Raw genomic sequence first — 13,621 nt, 5'->3', positions numbered from 1 at the left:
GAGGACAAGATCCTGCCTGCTTTCTTGCTTCAAAGCTGGAAAGGGAGGTAGGAGGTTTCCTTGGCTGCTACTCAGCAGAGAAGTCCCTCTGCCAAGCAGCAGCCAAAGGCAACACACTCTCTGCCAGAAAAGGAAGTGGGGTGGCTAATGCTTGATCAAGGTGCGTTCCACACCTGAAAAAAAAGGAAGGGGGTTTCATTAGTCAAGCTGGAGGGCACATGTAGAAATACAGTTTTTGTTTCTTGACTACAAGGCCAGCAAAATACTGTGGACCACTGGCAAGTCTGAATAGTAAGGATCACTTACAACAGATTGGTTGTGCCTTAAACTGTTAAGAGATTCTAAGTACCGTAGGTACTCTTGCTTTGTAAATTTTGCACACAGTGATGGCTTAAGATGACTCCAGCAAAAAGATGACAATTCGAGCATTTAAGACCTCCAAAGGACCTGATGCAATCTGTGGGCATATTTTTGACATTCCTGCTTTAAGTGCTTTCTTTATAGAATTGCTGCTAGTCAAATCTATAATCTGATCCACTATGAAACATAAAATATACCAACTTTCTACCATATCTCCATCATATCCAAGCACTTCCAGCCAGCATCAGACTATCAGGCTGAAGCTAAGTAAATGGGAGAAGCCACTGAACACAGCCTCCAGACATTTTTTCTGCAGTGCTATTGCACAATAATTCTTAGTGTGGCAGAAGAGTTCATTCTATTTAGCTGGATTCTCAGTTGCATGCAGCTTCAGTAGTTAAATCTGTATTCAGAAAATACAGTTAACACAGAACATAAAATCACAGCCAGAAGCAAATCCAGGCTACTTGGCTATAAACAACTGTACATTTAAAAATCATTTCATCAGCACACCTCCCCTGCAGATCTAAGGAATTGGGGAGATAACATATGGAAGGAGGCATTTCCACAGGTACACAGGCTTCAGACCACTTACAGCAGTAAAGGTGGGTGCCATGCTTTGAACTGAACTCAGAAGCAAACAGACAAGCAGTGCAGTTGGGACAGAATAGGAGTAATATGCATTTACATGTGAGTTAGACTCCAACCAGTATCACAACTCTAAAATGCATCTGGACAATTGACTTCTGTCCCGTGTATTTGGTTCCTTACCCTTACAACTCTATTTCCCTTCTCCACAACAGCTCCTCATTGTCCTTTAAGTTGCAGTTCCATATTGCTGGATAAACTGATTTGCAAATAACTGAATTACACTCAAAATGTAGTTCTTTAAATTTCAGAGGACAAAATGAACAGGGGTGACATTATAATTTATTGCTACGCTTCTTTACCAGCTTTCATATGACAAAATCACAAAACGGTTTACAATATACATTAAACCAATAAATAAAACCAATTCTAAACAAGCCAATCAATGTCCATCGGAGAGCTGCTCACTGTCAACAAACCTCCAAAAATGTATCTGAAGAATCAGTAAAGCCACGAGAACAGCTATTTGGCTCCTCAATCACAAAGCTTGGGCACAGAGAAAGACTGGTTTAAACTCACACCTCCAATTCCTAATAAATTGGGATCATATGGATTTCAAGTAAGCCATCCTTCCCCTCCTTTTACCAATCCAATGAATTTTAAGATGCAGCATTAAATGCACTTACGCTGGGAGACTAGCTGCTGAATAAAACAGTGACCTTACTATGAAATTCTTGCAAGTAGTTATATAAGTTATTACTCCATGAAAATTTACTCTAGTGTGCCTGCCCACAAAAACCAGTCAGTTCTGGTGTGACCTCTCCTCTCCAACAACTTTGCAAGCTTCCCTACTTGGTCAACTACAAGTGAACAGCCAGAAACTAATTATGACAGACATCTAGAAGCTGTCTTCCCTCCATGCTCCGAATAAGAGAAAGATTGTTTAACTCACACAAGCTGCCCCTCAAACTGCTTCAGAGGAATGGAACAGCAATAGGGCTGAACTTCAAACCGGTTTGAAGTTCACATCGTGATAACTGTTTCATAATATTTGAGCTGGCAATGTATTGCGAATCACAATGTGTGTAAGAACTAGGCGATATCTGGTTTTCAACATCGCGATAACTCACCAGTTAAACATTGCGATAACTACCACAATGTCTGAAATAAGGATGGAACTATACAGAGGCAAACAGGACAATATCCTGGCAATTGCTACTAAAGGGTCTAAAATGGATAAATGACAGAATTATCAATCATCACAAACTCAGTTTCATCAGCAGGCCAAAATGCCTCCCAACAGGACTTTTCGTTTTGGGCTTGGCTACCAAATGGTGGTATTCAGGACAATCCAAAGTATGGCAATGAGTCATTGTTGTTGTTTAGTTGTGTCCGACTCTTCATGACCCCATGGACCAGAGCACGCCAGGCACTCCTGTCTTCCACTGCCTCCTGCAGTTTGGTCAGACTCATGCTGGTAGCTTCGAGAACACTGTCCAACCATCTCATCCTCTGTCGTCCCCTTCTCCTTGTGCCCTCCATCTTTCCCAACATCAGTTTCTTTTCCAGGGAGTCTACTCTTCTCATGAGGTGGCCAAAGTATTGGAGCCTCAGCTTCAGGATCTGTCCTTCCAGTGAGCACTCAGGGCTGAATTCCTTAACAATGGATAGGCGTGATCTTCTTGCAGTCCATGGGACTCTCAAGAGTCTCCTTCAGCACCATAATTCAAAAGCATGAATTCTTCGGCGAATACAAATTAGTGAATACAAATAATCTGGGACTGCCAGCAGGCCTGCTAGGAGGCAGAAACAGCAGTGGCAGAAACAGCTTGCCATGACCGCAGTACGTCTTTGCAGTAGTGGCGACAACCTGCAAGACCTTGCGGCAGTGGAACAAACAATAGCAACTTGTGAGGCCTCACAGTTGCAACAGGAGCTGGTGGCAGTAGCGGTAATGGCACAGTGGCGATCTGCGAGGCCTTGTGGCGGTGCTAAGAGTGACGGCAGTAGCAGTAGCACCCTGCGGCAACTCACAACAGCGACGGGAGGCAGTGGCAGTAGCAGTAGCAGCCTGCAAGGACTCACAGCCTGCGAAGCCCCACGGTGACAGCAGGAGGTGGCAGCTGTAGTGGCAGCGGCATGCAAAGCCTCAAGGCAGTGACAAGAGGTGACTGCAGTAATGACACCCTGCAAGGTCTCATGGCAGCAACAGGATATAGCTACAGTAAAGGCGGTGGCCTGCAAGGCCTCACAGCAGTGACAGAGAGTGACGGCAGCAGCCTGCGAGGCCTTGCGGTGGTGATGGGAAGTGTCAGCAATAACAGCATTAGCCTGCGAGGCCTCGCAGTGGTGACAGGTTTTGGTAGCAGAAGCGGTGGTGGTCTGCGAGTTCTCGCAACAGAGGCCTGCTGGGACTTGCAGCAGTGACAGGAGGTGATGGCAGCAGTGGCATCCTGCAAGGCCTTGCGTCGGTGACAGATGGCAGCAATAGTAGTGGCAGCCTGCAAGGCCTCACCGTGGTGGCAAGAAGTGGCGGTGGCCAGCAAGTCCTCCTGGCGGTAGTGGGAGGTGGTGGCAGAAGTTGTGACAGCCTGCCTCAGCGAGCCCTTGCAGGCCACCTGTGCTTCTGCTACTGTCTCCTGCCACCACCGCAAGGTCTCGAAGGTCGCTGCTACTGCCACCAGCATGACAAGGCCTTGCAGGCTGTCACCACTTCTGCCACTGCTGCAAGGTCTTGCAGACCACCACTACTGTGCCGCCACCACAACAAGACCTAACTGGCTGCCGCTGCTTCTGCTGCCGCCACCCACTGCTATTCCGAGGCTTCGAAGGCTGCTGATTATTGTGCCACTGCTGCCAAGCTCCTGCTGCTTCTGTGTTCTTATTGTCATTGGTTCTGCTGCCGCCAGGCTGCTGCCTAGCAGCCTTCAGGTAGTCTCAGATTATTTGTATTCACTATGACTCATCACCGTACTTTGGATTGTCCAGAATACCACCATTTGGTAGCCAAGTCCAAAACCAAAAGTCTCATTTGGATGCATTTTGGCTTGCCTGCTGCTAAAAGTGACCATGAGGTGATTGATAATATCATCATATATCAGTTTTAGACCGTTAAGTAGTAGCAGTTGCCAGGACATTGTCCTGTTCGCTTCTGTGTAGTTCCTTCCTTATTTCAAATATAGTGATATATCAATATATTGTGATGTTTAGCTGGTTATAAATTGCAATCTTGAAAACCAGTTATTGCCCAGCCCTAAACAGCAACAATAAATATCTGGCAGAAATTATCTGACAGCTTATCACCACCAAGGCTAAAACACAGGATAAGCTTCAAGTCCAACACTCACTATGCCTGCATCAGAATTTGTTCCAAGCAACAAGTGCAGAAATGAGAAGGCTGGTACAATATTTAAGCCAATAGCAAAGGTTGCAAGGTTTTTAGCTGGGGCAATCAGAATAAGACCCACTATTTTTTTTACTATTGATTCAAAATCCTAAAATGTATTTTATATAATAGACTTTTTTATTTCTATTCTTTGTATATCATATTGCTGTTTTATTGCTATGGCCGATAGCTGACGCAAATAAAGATTCATTCATTCATATTTAAGCCAATAAATTCGCATCTCTTTTCCTAGTCACTTCATATTCATCTTTTTGACAATTTTGGTGATTTAAATATCATTTGTTGTAGGGACTGGTGTGTATCACTACGCTAGTCTACTATTTTTGTACTAATGACATGTTTTTATTTCGTTTGCTGTTGTTACAGAATGTTGGCAGTTGCCTTGAATGTCACTGGCAAAAAAGGAAGCATAGAGATCTTTTAGAAAATCTTGTTTGCTTTAAAAATTAATGAAAAAGTATTCATTTTGCTCTTGGTAACTTTGGACTGGCCGACTGCTCAGCGAGCCACCATTACAACACATAAAGGGTTGCATTTTTTTATTAGTAGAAGTCACAACAAAAACAACCCAAGTTTTGCAGTTGGGTAGAGCAGAGATGTCCAACCGGTCGACCGCGATCGACAGGTAAGATCCCTGGGAGATGTGTCCACCCCCCGCCCCACCCCCATCGCTCCGTTGTGTCTAGTGGGCAGTTGTTTGGCGCCTGCTACTGGCGATTGGGGATACGATAGTTTCATTCAGCGCTGGATGCGTTAATAAGCAGCGTAGTAGTGATTTTTGGCATTCTCTCTAAAAGAAAAGCTCAGCAGCTCTTCTCTCTCCCCTCCAATAAAAGCTCAACAACTGTGGGGAATCATCCCCAAGAAAAGCTGAACAACTCTGGTCAATCCCCCCTAAAAATAAAGCTCAACAACTCTGCACAATCCTCCCCTTCCACCCACCCCAGGCATGCTCCTCCTCCCTCCAATGACAATGGGTAGATCACTGCCAGTTTGGTTTTTTTTATACTGGGAGTAGATTGCAGACTCTTGGGATTTGGACGTGCCTGGAGCAGAGGAAACAGAACTATGTTATCTGGCTGAGCCATCTGGGAAATTGGTCATGTGACGTACGATGGGTTAGATCCAACAGGAATCTAGAGACACCTGCAATTCCCTTATTTGAATCACACACATACTGAACTTCCTTTGACAATCACCATTTTAGGATCCAGCTTCCTACTACAATGAATTCACACTCCTAGGTCTCCAGGCTTCATCTCTCTCAGAGATTTTGGATAGGCAATGTCACATAGGATGGGCCTGCTGCTCACTGTCACCACGGGTTTCCCCTAGAAAAGGTTTAAGCCATCAGGTCCCTCCAGTGAAGATCTGGCAACTGCTTTGTCTCCCTTCATGATAGCCTCAGACTCAGGAAAATGCTCAAATGAGGATGTTGCATACTATGAGATCACAAGCAGAGCTTTAAAAAAAAAATTCCAGGAAGTAGAAGAGTGACAACTAGAACCTCACCTATCCATTTCTCCAGGTCTGCAGCTTCACTGGGGGTGGCTCTGGGCAGGATACCAGGATCTCTGAAACTGGTCTGCAGCAAACAGCTGATGACAAAGAGGAACAGGATGCCAGCAATGATGGGAATGGCCAAGGTCAGGTTACGAGCCAAGAAGGGACAGCTGAAAAAAAGAACAACACATTTTTAAAGTAGGGCCTCCATTCACCACACAAACACTTCACTCAGAGGTTTTTTTTTGCTGGGGGGGGGGAGTTATTGGGTTGTTTGTATTTTGATAATAAAAATAAAAATAAAAACACTATTGTTTTTCCTTAAATCCTGAAGAAAGCAAATCTACAAACTAGAGTTACTTCATTTCCCCCTCCTTTTTTCAATGCATCTCCACTAAGTTCTTTCAAGCATAAGCTTGATACAGTTTCTAAAGACTGTTTAGTCGCATAGCTGATGCCCTCTTATCTTATTAACCTGCTGTGTATATATCCACTTTTATCATTGTTTTTATATAATGGATACAGCTCCATTATATAAAATAGTTGAATATCTTATCAGATTTCTATCACAGAGATATTGTGAGGGAGGCCACAATTATTATGTTTCACTGAAGGAAAACAGGGACTATGAGGTAACTTACTTGTCAACGGCTACCCAGTGCCAGTGTGACTGCATGAGACTTGACAATGCCAATATTTGTCTGGATCACACTGGTTTACAATTACTTGGTGTTGGAAAACACAGCTAATCTACTGGTTAGAACAAGCTTCACTGCCTCCAGCAATTTTGGATCACCTTGCTGAAGCACAGCTGTTTCCCCCTTGCTCTTTAACTCAAGGTTGACATGCCACCAGACCCTGGGCCTCCAGCATCTACTCTGAGCTACCGGGTATACAGTCGTACCTTAGTTTTTGAACAGCTTAGTTCTCAAACATTTTGGCTCCCGAACGCTGCAAACCCAGAAGTGACTGTTCTGGTTTGCGAATTATTTTTGGAAGCCGAATGTCCGGCAGGGATTCCACGGCTTCTGATTGGCTGCAGGAACTTCGCTTTGGTTTCCAAATGTTTTGGAAGTCGAACGGACTTCCAGAACAGACTCTGTTCGACTTCCAAGGTACGACTGTACTCTGGTCCACCAAAGTGGGTGGCCAGATTACTGGAACTGTTGCATCTGATGTTAACGAAGCCAGATCCAAACAGGAACTCCATCTGAATCCAGAGGTGGCAATGGCATTTAAATCCTTATTTAGGGTTTCAATACTGGAGACCACAAGTACCGGTATAGTCCAATGACATGTCACCATATCTGAGAGAGGGGGAAATTAGCGAGGGAGAACCTGATCACACTGGGCCTAGAGTTGTCAAGGGTAACCATGGCATTCTTTTTTAAAAGGAGAAGCAGGGTGGGTGGGAGCTTGATTTGAGAAGTGGGAGTGAGCTGTGTGTCGTGAGGTAAATTAGTACTAATTCTGTTCTGTTCTTTTCAGTAAAGAACAGATTTGCAAGGGCTGGGGTTGTTTGGCAGAAAGACAGCCACAAAGGCTGCGGAAGGTGCAGTGAATGAGCTGATACTAAGACTATGGCAGAAGCACAGTTTGTGACAGAGGCCTGTCAACTAACCAGGGGAAAATGTCCTTGTCTGATCCTGTGACTTTAAACAGCAGTTTGGTCGTGGAAATCAACAGGTGAAATTTCACGTAGCTTGGAGATCAATATTACCACTTCTTAGCATGTGCCATTCGAAGCATGGTTGCAGAGACCAGCAAAAAGCCCCACAACCCTGGACAGTGGGGGGAAATTCAGCACAAACCCTGCTTCCTCCGAAATGTTTATCACAAGCAGGATGCAACATATAACATATCATGTTTACTAATCCCTACTGATTTTAGTGGATCCCAAGCAGCTACTTAAGCTTATCTATGTAAACAGGGATGTTTCAAACTAGGATTGATTGATTTTATATATTGCCCTTCATCAAAAGATCTCAGGGCAGTTCGCAGAATAAAATACAAGATAAAACACAAGTAAAGAATTGAACCAAAACAACAAAACAATACCCCCCTTTCCCACAGATGCATTTAACAGGCTGTAGTATATTAATTAGCCAAGGGCCAGGTTGAAGAGGAACATTTTCTCCTAGTGTCTAAAATATATATACTGAAGGCGCCAAACAAACCTCCCTGGGGAAAGTGCTCCATAAAAGGAAGCCACTACAGAAAAGGCCCATTCTCATGTTGCCACCCTCCGGACCTCAAATGGAGGAGGCACACAAAGACGGGCTTCAGATGATGAACCCAGAGTCCAGGACGGTTTATATAGGGCGACGGGGTCCAGAAATGGATCATCTCAACAATAATGTATTTATATTTTCATGGAATCTGGAGAAACAGCCTTTGAACCCAGCACACTGGCTGAGGAAGAAGCATGCTTCCCCCTTCATTCCCACCCCTACTACAGATAACCAAAAGCACAAGCCAATGGAAAACAGCACACACACCCCCCCCTGCCAGCCAGCATCTTGCAGTCTGCATTGCAGCCAAGGCAAAAGAAGCATGGATTTCTCTGAACAGTGGGCAGAAAGGGGAAGTATACACAAGCAAAAGAATGGCAAATGTCCCTTCTAGCTCCACCTTCCAATCTGCAAAACTACATGGCCACAAGTGAGTGGAGGAGAGAGCCCCTAGTTATTCCAAGGCGCTATTTCACTTTTCAAAATCACATCAACTTTTGATCTAGCGGGGAGGGGGCGAGAAAATTCCAGAGAGGAAGCTGGCTAGGGGGCTATCTTGTCAACTTTGTTGTTGTTGTTTAGTCGTTTAGTTGTGTCCGTCTCTTCATGACCCCATGGACCAGAGCACACCAGGCACTCCTGTCTTCCACTGCCTCCCGCAGTTTGGTCAGACTCATGTATATTGGTAGCTTCGAGAACACTGTTCAACCATCTCGTCCTGTCGTCCCCTTCTCCTTGTGCCCTCAATCTTTCCCAACATCAGGGTCTTTTCCAGGGAGTCTTTTCTTCTCATGAGGTGGCCAAAGTATTGGAGCCTCAGCTTCAGGATCTGTCCTTCCAGTGAGCAATCAGGGCTGATTTCCTTAAGAATGGATCACTGCCTTGTCGTGGTGAAAGGGCTTGAATAACTCAGGGAAGCTATGAGCTATGCAGTGCAGGGCAACCCAAGATGGACAGGTCATAGTGGAGAGTTTTGACTAAACATGATCCACCTGGAGCAGGAGCCACTCCAGTATCCCTGCCAAGAAAACTCCATGGACAAAGACAACAGGCATATCTTGTCAACTTAAGGAACAGCATTAAGATGTCTCCTGAAGCAAAGTCAGTTTCTGAGAATATAAAGTCAAAGCTGAAGGTGGTTAAGGTTTTCTGTGACTGCAAACAACTGGATGTAAATTTACAGGCAGCTAGGGTACTGCAGCTGGTCTGTGTTTGTTTAGGTAGTTGGTGTGGTACAGGATGGTATGGGGCTAGTGCTACTGCATACAATGAGGCAACACCACCACAACCACACCAGTACCGAGATCCACACCAGTACCGAGATCCATCCACAGCACAGGTCACATGGGCTGGTTAAACATATTAAACTGACCCACATATTAAACTGACCCACAGTTTTGCAGTAGCGAAGACAAAGCTTATAACGGCTAATGGCTGGCATGGAACAACAGGGCCTAGCTGCTAAAACTCCCAAGATTAAATTTCTACCAAACGCAAGGAGAGCTGGACATGCAAGCAGAGGCTGTAGACAAAACGGGAATGCACCGTTTACATAAGGAAAACACACAACACCCCCGCCCACTGCAGAAGGACTTTACTATTATAAGCACTGATAATCACACAGACTCCCAACACGTACAAAAAAGCTGCCCAAATACTTCCTGATACCTAGTCATGAGAGGATTAGAGGAATCTGATGCATCTCCCAAGTTCAGTTGTGAAGCCACACCAGATCAACACTAGTATCATCTGCTGCAGCTGTCCTTTGATTTCCCTTTTGTGCAAGCAAGGGCAGAAGGACATGCCATAAGCCCTTCACATACATCCCTGAATCCTCCACCACTCTTCCTTCCCCACAGTGGTGCTAATCCCTGTGATCAGAGAGGGTGTAAGTAACAAAAGATGTGTCCCCCTTTTAAAGGGGTTTTTAACAGGGGAGCCAAATACCATTCTTGGCAAAACACCAGATACCACAATGTGAAGCTGGCACAGAGTATGTCCCCTCCCCCCCATTCCTGGCTAAAAGCCTCTAGTTTAAAGTGTCTAACAGAGATGTCTTAATTGCACATTAAAAGGAGATTAAGAGCTGTTTCTTATTATATGGCAGGCTTGTATTTAAGCACTCACCTGTTAGTCATAGAAAGCAAGGAACCGGATGCCAGCTCTCAAGCTGCCTACACATTTTGGTGGACATTTACAAGGTTGATATAGAGGCTGCTGGAGAATGCCTATGCATGGCAGCTGAATAGGCTGAATGGTCCCCACACTGCTGCCGAACAACTCTAGCAGAATGGGAGACAAGGCCCTGCAGACCTGATACCGTGTTTCTCCTAAAATAAGACACCGTCTTATATTTTTTCCCCCTCAACAAAACACAGTATGGCTTATTTTCAGGGGATGTCTTATTTTAACCGCATCGCATCAGTACGCTGCATAGCCACGCCTCTCCAGGCTGTTTTAATGGGAGGTGCCGCATCACTATGGCTTATTTTCGGGGTATGGCTTATTTTCGGGGAACGGCTTATATTTCGCAAATGCATAGAAATACTGCTATGGCTTATTTTATGGCCATGTCTTATTTTAGGAGAAACACGGTACAAGCTAGGATACCCCAAATGGAGAAATGGAGCCAGTTTCAAGCAGTCTCCATGTGGCAGCAGTATCTTGGAAAACTGCCTCAATTCTACACATTAGCAGGTAAAGGAACCCTGGATAGCCCATCCTGGATAGCCAAGGGAGCCGGCGTTTGTCCATGGGCAGCTTTCTGGGTCGTGGCCAGTAAGACTAAATTGCTACTGATGCACGGAGGACCGTGATGAGTTCCAGAGCACATGGAAATCCCATTTACCTTCCCACCACAACAGTACCTATTTATCTACTTGAACTGGTATGGCAGAAGTTGGTACAGAGCAATGGGACCTCCATCGCACAGATTCAAACTGCTGACCTTTCTATCATACTCATTAGCACAACACTAAACACACACATACACACCTGATTCACTTCTACCTGCCTTTGCAAGCCAGCTAGAATACCTTCAGAAGATCTTGTTTCCACCCACCCACGGCCCACAAGTGGCTTAGAATATGAACACAAGTCAGACAGGGCTCAGTCAAACGTTCACTTGCATGAACATCCAACTTCATGTATGTAGTTCCTAGTGGCCCTTTCTCTTTGCATTCTTCCTGCCCCACAGACAATTATGCTTCTTACTCTGCAAGAAGACCACCATGAATCCTACCCTTTGTAGTGATGTCTTGCATTTCCACCTAAGCTCTGCAGCAAATTTAAGAAGTGGCAGCTTCTCCTATGGTGTCATCTGCAGTTACCGGTAACTTCTTGAATGTTTGTGTCATTCACTGAAAAACAACTTCTTAAATAATCCCAACCTCAGATCTTACTTTCAATGAGTCAAGTCAGCTTTCTTCACTTATGTTAGCCTAAAATAACCAATGGCGAATGGATTAACTCAGGTCCATTCATAGGGCACTTGGAAGACAAAGTGGGGAAAGAGAAGCACCCCCCCCCCTATTTTCCTATTAGAACAAGTGTGCATGCACACATACAGACTGAGGGAGATGAGAAGCCCAAAGTCTTGCACATTTATTTATTTTAATGATGTACACCTTGCCTGTCACCTTTGGTTATGATCCGTTGTAAAATGCCTTGGGGGATCTTAACAATTCAATACAAAACTACTAACTCCTTGGTGGCATGGGAGAGAGGGGGCTGAGAAAGATGGTGGAGGAAAGGGATATCAATACCTCTCCCCAGTTTTCTGGTATTCCTGACACTGTGACTGTTCTTATTATGCTTTTTCTTACAATTAAAGCATGCAATGCAGGCTGCCTTCACTATTTTGATGTGCCTCTTGTGTGGGCTGTGGGCACCAAGCAAAGTTTCTGCATTTTCAGGAGAGGGCTATGTCAGGAGTAAGAATGTAAGAAGAGACCAAGTGTTACTGGCTCAGCCTCTGTCCACAACACATCATTTTAAGAGCTTTTCATGGGCTACTGCTGCCAATGGGAATCCCACCAGTGGGAGAGAAAGTGAACTCTGCCAGATGTTTCCAGGATGATCTTGTATCAATTGCTTTCTCACACCTAACATATCTCACAATTCTAGTTACAGGTAGGTAGCCATGTTGGTCTGCCGTAGACAAAACAAAGTAAAAAATAAAAAAAATCCTTCCAGTAGCACCTTGGAGACCAACTAAGTTTGCTATTGGTATGAGCTTTCGTGTGCATGCACACTTCTTCAGATGCCATATCTCACAATGTTGATGCAAGAATAAACTGGCAAGGGGAGGAGCTACCCAAAGCCCTAAGAAATGTAATAAAGGAAAAAAATATTTCGCACTTATCCAAAAGCAGGGACTTTATTACAGCAGTGGCACTGGAATCACAAAATTCCCTCCCCTTGGGGTCAGAAGTAAGCACACACCCTCCCTTTCAAAAGGAGTGTAAAAACCATGCCTATTTCACTGTGCCTTTTCAGTACAGTCATACCTTGGGTGTATTATCTTGTCTTATCAAGTAAAGCTTTGACACCTGCCCTCACACAAAACACAGTACTGCAGCACCTAACAAATATACTGTGGCATACTGGTTTACTGCTCAGGAAAAAAGCCATCAAAGAGTGGCTTCTAAATCTTACCTATACATGCACACAGACAGTTATATATGTTAAGCTTCTATGGACTAGATACCAGCCAGGCGAAGTGGGGCTCTAGTTCGCAGCAACCTTATGCCACAGTTAAGCCCGCAATCCTATGCACCCCTAAAGTGGGAGGAAACACCCACTGAACACAGCGGGGCTTTCTAGAGGAAAAGGTTTGATTGCACGCCGCACCTGGCCAGCCTTTCAGTCGCCACAAGGTGCAAACAGGTTACACCCTCTAGCAATTACCTTAACCTTAAACTTGGTTGCTGCCCACGGCAATAACGAAAAAGGTTGCCTATGTGGAAACACTCTGCGACCCTTTTGGGGCCTGGGGTTGGAAAGCGAGGTGACGGTTTTGCAAGGATGGAAATAAATGTCAAAAAGCAGGAGGGGTTGTTGGGTGGGTTGGGTGTCGCCCCGTCCCCCCGTCCCCCCAGCCTGGGCTTCTCCGCTCCTTCACTCACGGACTCACTCGAAGGCGAAGAAGAGGCCGCTGGTGACCACGATGAGGCCGAGCGTGAGAAGGAAGACGCCGCTGTGCCGGGCCAGCATGAGGCGGCCTCCGCAGTAGAAGCGGTTGCGCCCGGGGAAGACTTCCCATTTGCGGCGGCGCCCGTGCGCCTGGGTCGTGGCGGCGGCTGCCACGGAAGAGGCTGCCGGTGCCGGAGGCTCCGCGGAAGGAGGAGCGGCCGGGGTGCCCGGCGGGATCTGCCGGTACTCGCATTCCTTCATGGTGATGGCGCCGGCCGGCCTCCCCCGTCCAGACCCCACCGAGCGGCGGCGGCGGCGGCGGCCTCTGGCACAGCCAGGACCGCCCGGCAGGCAGGCAGGCAGGGAGAGACCCGCTCGGCAGCTCCGTCGCCCCGCCCTC

General features: G+C 45.8%; 1 protein-coding gene across 6 annotated transcripts in view; it reads right to left on the bottom strand.

The window, feature by feature from the left end:
- The window catches only part of ZDHHC18 (zinc finger DHHC-type palmitoyltransferase 18), a 33,766-nt gene extending 20,145 nt beyond the window's left edge, over window positions 1-13,621 (bottom strand). For 2 of the 6 annotated variants that reach the window (XR_004427186.1, XM_033157852.1), the window contains exons 1-2: window positions 13,223-13,551; window positions 5,867-6,027 (exon numbers count right to left, since the gene is read on the bottom strand). Coding sequence is in view for 5 of the 6 variants with exons in the window: in XM_033157852.1 (XP_033013743.1) it covers window positions 5,867-6,027; window positions 13,223-13,482 (421 nt within the window). In the remaining variant the exon portion in view is untranslated. Of the gene's footprint in view, window positions 1-5,866; window positions 6,028-13,214 lie in introns of all 6 variants that reach the window. The other 4 variants (XM_033157850.1, XM_033157849.1, XM_033157851.1 and 1 more) reach the window with 4 other exon arrangements.

The sequence above is a fragment of the Lacerta agilis genome, chromosome 8 (assembly GCF_009819535.1).
Source record: "Lacerta agilis isolate rLacAgi1 chromosome 8, rLacAgi1.pri, whole genome shotgun sequence".
Classification (NCBI taxonomy): Eukaryota; Metazoa; Chordata; class Lepidosauria; order Squamata; family Lacertidae; genus Lacerta; species Lacerta agilis.
This window is presented reverse-complemented; position numbering and strand designations above follow the sequence as displayed.